Source organism: Physella acuta, unplaced genomic scaffold (genome assembly GCF_028476545.2).
Source record: "Physella acuta isolate Inbredline_101_S28 unplaced genomic scaffold, ASM2847654v3 ptg000988l, whole genome shotgun sequence".
Classification (NCBI taxonomy): Eukaryota; Metazoa; Mollusca; class Gastropoda; family Physidae; genus Physella; species Physella acuta.
This window is the reverse complement of record NW_026732505.1, coordinates 641,374-650,529: the sequence shown is the minus strand read 5'-3', so window position 1 is coordinate 650,529 and position 9,156 is coordinate 641,374. Positions and strand designations below refer to the sequence as shown.

The window sequence follows — 9,156 nt, the reverse complement described above, 5'->3', positions numbered from 1 at the left end:
CATCACTCTCTCTCTCTCTCTATATAATATATAATATATATGTTTATATATAATATATTTTATATGTATATAATATATAATATATAATATATAATATATAATATAATATATATATATATATATATATATATATATATATATATATATATATATATATATATATATATATATTAGATGTATGTGGGGGGTATAAGTATAAAAATAGCATAAATTAAAAAAAAAAAGTTGAAATAGATTGTCATACGAAGCCATACATACATGTCGTTAGGGGGAGAGGTGATGTTGTAAGGTTGTATGAAGATCTGACCGTTGCTGTCCTCCCAAATGACACACACCACACGACGACGCAGCATGCCGTTGAAATACTGATCATACAGGTAGGTCACAGCCTGCAAGGTAGAAGTTAGGTCAGCTATGGTGGTGGTGGTGGCGGGTGGTTGGGTAGAGATAGGGAGGTGTTTAGAGGAGGTGGGCAAATGTGAAGGGAGTGGTTGGGTAAGGGTTGTGAAGGGGTGTGGTGGGGTAGATATTCGGAGGTTGGGGCTAGTTTGTAGGGAGCGGTTGGTTAGAGTTAGAGGGAGTGGTGGGTGGGAGTTAGAGGGGACGGGGCCAGTTGGTGTTTATGGGGTGGAAGTTGAAGGATGAAGTGAATAGTGGTTTAGGGAAGGAATGTATAGTTAGTTGTTTAGAAGAAGAGAGGCAGCTAGTAAGGGATGTGTTATTTGACATCCTTGAGGATGGGCCCGTTGGTCTGGGGTGGGTGGTGATTTAAACTATGGTGGGTTAGGTTGGGATGTGGGCCATATGGGAACTGCAGTGGCTTATGACCATATAAGTAAGAGTTGTGTTTAATATTTTAATATCTTTAATGTGTGTGTGTGTGTCCGTGTGTCTGTTGGGGACGGGGATTTCAAAAGTGTGTACATGTCTCGTATCTGTGGGGGTATGGATGTCAAAGTGTACCTGTCCCGTATCTATGGGGGGGGGGGGGATATCAAAAGTGTACCTGTCCCGTATCTATGGGGGGGGGGATATCAAAAGTGTACCTGTCCCGTATCTGTGTGGGGTGGGGATATCAAAAGTGTGTACCTGTCCCGTATCTATGGGGGGATATCAAAAGTGTACCTGTCCCGTATCTATGGGGGTGGGGATATCAAAAGTGTACCTGTCCCGTATCTATGGGGGAGGGGATATCAAAAGTGTGTACCTGTCCCGTATCTATGGGGGGATATCAAAAGTGTACCTGTACCGTATCTGTGTGGGGTGGGGATATCAAAAGTGTGTACCTGTCCCGTATCTATGGGGGGATATCAAAAGTGTACCTGTCCCGTATCTATGGGGGTGGGGATATCAAAAGTGTACCTGTCCCGTATCTATGGGGGTGGGGATATCAAAAGTGTACCTGTCCCGTATCTATGGGGGGGGGGGGGATATCAAAAGTGTACCTGTCCCGTATCTATGGGGGGGGGGGGATATCAAAAGTGTACCTGTCCCGTATCTGTGTGGGGTGGGGATATCAAAAGTGTGTACCTGTCCCGTATCTATGGGGGGATATCAAAAGTGTACCTGTCCCGTATCTATGGGGGTGGGGATATCAAAAGTGTACCTGTCCCGTATCTATGGGGGTGGGGATATCAAAAGTGTGTACCTGTCCCGTATCTATGGGGGGATATCAAAAGTGTACCTGTACCGTATCTGTGTGGGGTGGGGATATCAAAAGTGTGTACCTGTCCCGTATCTATGGGGGGATATCAAAAGTGTACCTGTCCCGTATCTATGGGGGTGGGGATATCAAAAGTGTACCTGTCCCGTATCTATGGGGGTGGGGATATCAAAAGTGTGTACCTGTCCCGTATCTATGTGGGGTGGGGATATCAAAAGTGTACCTGTCCCGTATCTATGGGGGGATATCAAAAGTGTACCTGTCCCGTATCTGTGTGGGGTGGGGATATCAAAAGTGTGTACCTGTACCGTATCTGTGTGGGGTGGGGATATCAAAAGTGTGTACCTGTCCCGTATCTATGGGGGAGGGGATATCAAAAGTGTACCTGTCCCGTATCTATGGGGGGATATCAAAAGTGTACCTGTCCCGTATCTGTGTGGGGTGGGGATATCAAAAGTGTGTACCTGTACCGTATCTGTGTGGGGTGGGGATATCAAAAGTGTGTACCTGTCCCGTATCTATGGGGGGTGGGGATATCAAAAGTGTGTACCTGTACCGTATCTGTGTGGGGTGGGGATATCAAAAGTGTGTACCTGTCCCGTATCTATGGGGGGTGGGGATATCAAAAGTGTGTACCTGTACCGTATCTGTGTGGGGTGGGGATATCAAAAGTGTGTACCTGTACCGTATCTGTGTGGGGTGGGGATATCAAAAGTGTGTACCTGTCCCGTATCTATGGGGGTGGGGATATCAAAAGTGTGTACCTGTACCGTATCTGTGTGGGGTGGGGATATCAAAAGTGTGTACCTGTCCCGTATCTATGGGGGGTGGGGATATCAAAAGTGTGTACCTGTCCCGTATCTATGGGGGGATATCAAAAGTGTACCTGTCCCGTATCTATGGGGGTGGGGATATCAAAAGTGTGTACCTGTACCGTATCTGTGTGGGGTGGGGATATCAAAAGTGTGTACCTGTCCCGTATCTATGGGGGTGGGGATATCAAAAGTGTGTACCTGTCCCGTATCTATGGGGGGATATCAAAAGTGTACCTGTCCCGTATCTATGGGGGTGGGGATATCAAAAGTGTACCTGTCCCGTATCTATGGGGGTGGGGATATCAAAAGTGTACCTGTCCCGTATCTATGGGGGGATATCAAAAGTGTACCTGTCCCGTATCTATGGGGGAGGGGATATCAAAAGTGTACCTGTCCCGTATCTATGGGGGTGGGGATATCAAAAGTGTGTACCTGTCCCGTATCTATGGGGGTGGGGATATCAAAAGTGTACCTGTCCCGTATCTATGGGGGGATATCAAAAGTGTACCTGTCCCGTATCTATGGGGGTGGGGATATCAAAAGTGTACCTGTCCCGTATCTGTGTGGGGTGGGGATATCAAAAGTGTGTACCTGTACCGTATCTGTGTGGGGTGGGGATATCAAAAGTGTGTACCTGTACCGTATCTATGGGGGTGGGGATATCAAAAGTGTGTACCTGTACCGTATCTGTGTGGGGTGGGGATATCAAAAGTGTACCTGTCCCGTATCTATGGGGGTGGGGATATCAAAAGTGTGTACCTGTCCCGTATCTATGGGGGTGGGGATATCAAAAGTGTGTACCTGTACCGTATCTGTGTGGGGTGGGGATATCAAAAGTGTGTACCTGTCCCGTATCTATGGGGGTGGGGATATCAAAAGTGTACCTGTCCCGTATCTATGGGGGGATATCAAAAGTGTACCTGTCCCGTATCTATGGGGGAGGGGATATCAAAAGTGTACCTGTCCCGTATCTATGGGGGGATATCAAAAGTGTACCTGTCCCGTATCTATGGGGGTGGGGATATCAAAAGTGTACCTGTCCCGTATCTATGGGGGTGGGGATATCAAAAGTGTGTACCTGTACCGTATCTGTGTGGGGTGGGGATATCAAAAGTGTGTACCTGTCCCGTATCTATGGGGGTGGGGATATCAAAAGTGTACCTGTCCCGTATCTATGGGGGGATATCAAAAGTGTACCTGTCCCGTATCTATGGGGGAGGGGATATCAAAAGTGTACCTGTCCCGTATCTATGGGGGTGGGGATATCAAAAGTGTGTACCTGTCCCGTATCTATGGGGGTGGGGATATCAAAAGTGTGTACCTGTCCCGTATCTATGGGGGGATATCAAAAGTGTACCTGTACCGTATCTGTGTGGGGTGGGGATATCAAAAGTGTGTACCTGTCCCGTATCTATGGGGGGATATCAAAAGTGTACCTGTCCCGTATCTATGGGGGTGGGGATATCAAAAGTGTACCTGTACCGTATCTGTGTGGGGTGGGGATATCAAAAGTGTGTACCTGTCCCGTATCTATGGGGGGATATCAAAAGTGTACCTGTCCCGTATCTATGGGGGTGGGGATATCAAAAGTGTGTACCTGTACCGTATCTGTGTGGGGTGGGGATATCAAAAGTGTGTACCTGTCCCGTATCTATGGGGGGTGGGGATATCAAAAGTGTGTACCTGTACCGTATCTGTGTGGGGTGGGGATATCAAAAGTGTGTACCTGTCCCGTATCTATGGGGGGTGGGGATATCAAAAGTGTGTACCTGTACCGTATCTGTGTGGGGTGGGGATATCAAAAGTGTGTACCTGTCCCGTATCTATGGGGGTGGGGATATCAAAAGTGTGTACCTGTACCGTATCTGTGTGGGGTGGGGATATCAAAAGTGTGTACCTGTCCCGTATCTATGGGGGGTGGGGATATCAAAAGTGTGTACCTGTCCCGTATCTATGGGGGGATATCAAAAGTGTACCTGTCCCGTATCTATGGGGGTGGGGATATCAAAAGTGTGTACCTGTACCGTATCTGTGTGGGGTGGGGATATCAAAAGTGTGTACCTGTCCCGTATCTATGGGGGGTGGGGATATCAAAAGTGTGTACCTGTCCCGTATCTATGGGGGGATATCAAAAGTGTACCTGTCCCGTATCTATGGGGGTGGGGATATCAAAAGTGTACCTGTCCCGTATCTATGGGGGTGGGGATATCAAAAGTGTGTACCTGTACCGTATCTATGGGGGTGGGGATATCAAAAGTGTACCTGTCCCGTATCTATGGGGGTGGGGATATCAAAAGTGTACCTGTCCTGTATCTGTGTGGGGTGGGGATATCAAAAGTGTGTACCTGTACCGTATCTGTGTGGGGTGGGGATATCAAAAGTGTGTACCTGTACCGTATCTATGGGGGTGGGGATATCAAAAGTGTGTACCTGTACCGTATCTGTGTGGGGTGGGGATATCAAAAGTGTACCTGTCCCGTATCTATGGGGGTGGGGATATCAAAAGTGTGTACCTGTCCCGTATCTATGGGGGTGGGGATATCAAAAGTGTGTACCTGTACCGTATCTGTGTGGGGTGGGGATATCAAAAGTGTGTACCTGTCCCGTATCTATGGGGGTGGGGATATCAAAAGTGTACCTGTCCCGTATCTATGGGGGGATATCAAAAGTGTACCTGTCCCGTATCTATGGGGGAGGGGATATCAAAAGTGTACCTGTCCCGTATCTATGGGGGGATATCAAAAGTGTACCTGTCCCGTATCTATGGGGGTGGGGATATCAAAAGTGTGTACCTGTACCGTATCTGTGTGGGGTGGGGATATCAAAAGTGTGTACCTGTCCCGTATCTATGGGGGTGGGGATATCAAAAGTGTACCTGTCCCGTATCTATGGGGGGATATCAAAAGTGTACCTGTCCCGTATCTATGGGGGAGGGGATATCAAAAGTGTACCTGTCCCGTATCTATGGGGGTGGGGATATCAAAAGTGTGTACCTGTCCCGTATCTATGGGGGTGGGGATATCAAAAGTGTACCTGTCCCGTATCTATGGGGGGATATCAAAAGTGTACCTGTCCCGTATCTATGGGGGTGGGGATATCAAAAGTGTGTACCTGTCCCGTATCTATGGGGGTGGGGATATCAAAAGTGTACCTGTCCCGTATCTATGGGGGTGGGGATATCAAAAGTGTGTACCTGTACCGTATCTGTGTGGGGTGGGGATATCAAAAGTGTGTACCTGTCCCGTATCTATGGGGGTGGGGATATCAAAAGTGTACCTGTCCCGTATCTATGGGGGGATATCAAAAGTGTACCTGTCCCGTATCTATGGGGGGATATCAAAAGTGTACCTGTCCCGTATCTATGGGGGTGGGGATATCAAAAGTGTACCTGTCCCGTATCTATGGGGGTGGGGATATCAAAAGTGTACCTGTCCCGTATCTGTGTGGGGTGGGGATATCAAAAGTGTACCTGTCCCGTATCTATGGGGGTGGGGATATCAAAAGTGTACCTGTCCCGTATCTATGGGGGTGGGAATATCAAAAGTGTACCTGTCCCGTATCTATGGGGGGATATCAAAAGTGTACCTGTCCCGTATCTATGGGGGTGGGAATATCAAAAGTGTACCTGTCCCGTATCTATGGGGGGATATCAAAAGTGTACCTGTCCCGTATCTGTGTGGGGTGGGGATATCAAAAGTGTGTACCTGTACCGTATCTGTGTGGGGTGGGGATATCAAAAGTGTGTACCTGTACCGTATCTATGGGGGTGGGGATATCAAAAGTGTGTACCTGTACCGTATCTGTGTGGGGTGGGGATATCAAAAGTGTACCTGTCCCGTATCTATGGGGGTGGGGATATCAAAAGTGTGTACCTGTCCCGTATCTATGGGGGTGGGGATATCAAAAGTGTGTACCTGTACCGTATCTGTGTGGGGTGGGGATATCAAAAGTGTGTACCTGTCCCGTATCTATGGGGGTGGGGATATCAAAAGTGTACCTGTCCCGTATCTATGGGGGGATATCAAAAGTGTACCTGTCCCGTATCTATGGGGGAGGGGATATCAAAAGTGTACCTGTCCCGTATCTATGGGGGGATATCAAAAGTGTACCTGTCCCGTATCTATGGGGGTGGGGATATCAAAAGTGTGTACCTGTACCGTATCTGTGTGGGGTGGGGATATCAAAAGTGTGTACCTGTCCCGTATCTATGGGGGTGGGGATATCAAAAGTGTACCTGTCCCGTATCTATGGGGGGATATCAAAAGTGTACCTGTCCCGTATCTATGGGGGAGGGGATATCAAAAGTGTACCTGTCCCGTATCTATGGGGGTGGGGATATCAAAAGTGTACCTGTCCCGTATCTATGGGGGGATATCAAAAGTGTACCTGTCCCGTATCTATGGGGGTGGGGATATCAAAAGTGTGTACCTGTCCCGTATCTATGGGGGTGGGGATATCAAAAGTGTACCTGTCCCGTATCTATGGCGGTGGGGATATCAAAAGTGTGTACCTGTACCGTATCTGTGTGGGGTGGGGATATCAAAAGTGTGTACCTGTCCCGTATCTATGGGGGTGGGGATATCAAAAGTGTACCTGTCCCGTATCTATGGGGGGATATCAAAAGTGTACCTGTCCCGTATCTATGGGGGGATATCAAAAGTGTACCTGTCCCGTATCTATGGGGGTGGGGATATCAAAAGTGTACCTGTCCCGTATCTATGGGGGTGGGGATATCAAAAGTGTACCTGTCCCGTATCTATGGGGGGATATCAAAAGTGTACCTGTCCCGTATCTATGGGGGGGGGGGACATCAAAAGTGTACCTGTCCCGTATCTATGGGGGGGGGGGTATCAAAAGTGTACCTGTCCCGTATCTATGGGGGGGGGGGACATCAAAAGTGTACCTGTCCCGTATCTATGGGGGTGGGGATATCAAAAGTGTACCTGTCCCGTATCTATGGGGGTGGGGATATCAAAAGTGTACCTGTCCCGTATCTATGGGGGGGGGGGATATCAAAAGTGTACCTGTCCCGTATCTATGGGGGTGGGGATATCAAAAGTGTACCTGTCCCGTATCTATAAAATTGGGATTTTAAAAAGTGCCTACCTGTCCCAGAGCGGGAATCTCAACTGGCGTCGACTTGATGACCGACAGGAACGGTTTGTCCGGGTCACTGGCATCACTGGACTGGTAACTGGCCACCTCGACTTGGTCAGAGAACTGACCGTTGAACAGGGTGTAGAAAGTCATCAGGTTGTACGAAATGGCTGGAGGTAAAAGTGGAGCACTGTATGTTGGTTGTCAACACGGTTCATCCATAAAAACGTCACGTTTTTTGGGACGATTTGTGCCTTTCCCTTCCTCTCCGTCACACATAGTCACAAAAAGCCAGACCCCCCCCCTAAAATGACGTCACACCTCAGCCTACAACCACCCCCCCCTCTGAAAATTGCAGTTGAATTTTTCTTAAAACATCGATATTTTTCCAAAATCTTGTCTGAACTCTGTCAACATAGAGTATTTTAATCAATTTCGATTAAAACAGTTTTCTAAAACACGAAATAACTGCTAAAATTCGTTTTCTAACATTGCTTTTTATAATTCAAAAACGTGACGTCACACCATCTGAACACCCCCCCCCCCCTCTTCCCCTCATCACACACTGTCACAAAATTACGGATACCCCCTCCCCCCTACGAGTGTGACGTCATTTATGGACGACCCCATTATACACTTTCTCTTGTTATTGGTAGTCATGTTATGGTTGTAAGCATGGTGGTAGCAAATCAAGCACAACCTATTAAGGCTGACCTGTTGGAGGTCAGTAACATAGTGGGACGGCTGGCTATAATAGACTGAATCAGAGCCGGCATGGGCGTTGACAATGGATAATATATAATTTTTATCTCTAATAAATACACACACAAACAATCAGACAGACTCAGACACACACAAACAACCCACACAAACAAACACAGACATACTCTCCAGAAACACCTTACACATCAAGCTCATAAACACACACACACTCAGACCTACTCAGACACACACAAACAGGACCCACACAAACACACAGACTCACTCTCCACACACACCTCACACATCACGCTCATAAACACACACACACAGACCTACTCAGACACACACACGTCCCCACACACAAACACAATCTCCACACACACACCTCACACACCAAGCTCATAAACACACCCACACACATATTCCACAGACACATAAAACACTAAACAAACACCCCACTCACTCAACACACTCACACACCACACTCAACCAAAATCACACACAAACCCCCACAACAGTTGACCGTTTACACATCACCTACCAGGAGCGTCCGCAACATTGTCATCGGCTCGACAGGCCCCACACCCAATCAGCATCAATACCGTCAGGCACCAAAATTTCTCCATCCTTGAATATCTCTAGCACCGATAGACTTTTGCAGCAGTTGAAGAACAGAAGCCCAGAAGATACAGCTCCTTAACAAACGATCCGGTATTTATACACGTTGCTTTCATTTTACCCGCGCATTTGTTACGTCAGTAGGATTAATTTAATGCTAATCTATTTAATCTTATTTATCCACCTTCAAATATTTTGGGTTTCAAAAAAATATTTTATTTTATGGAACCACCTTCCCCAAAACAATAATAAAAAAACAAC

The 9,156-nt window shown here is 47.3% G+C and overlaps 1 protein-coding gene across 1 annotated transcript; it reads right to left on the bottom strand.

Moving 5' to 3' along the window:
* Nucleotides 1–258: 258 nt before the first annotated feature.
* LOC131954291 (uncharacterized) lies at nt 259–8,946 on the bottom strand (the record flags this gene model as incomplete). The annotated part of the gene is made up of 3 exons (XM_059317871.1): nt 8,819–8,946; nt 7,585–7,745; nt 259–389 (listed from the first exon to the last, which is right to left on the bottom strand). Coding segments are annotated over exons 1-3 (377 nt in total), but the record flags the coding sequence as incomplete, so codon positions are not given.
* Between the last annotated feature and the right edge of the window lie 210 nt (nt 8,947–9,156).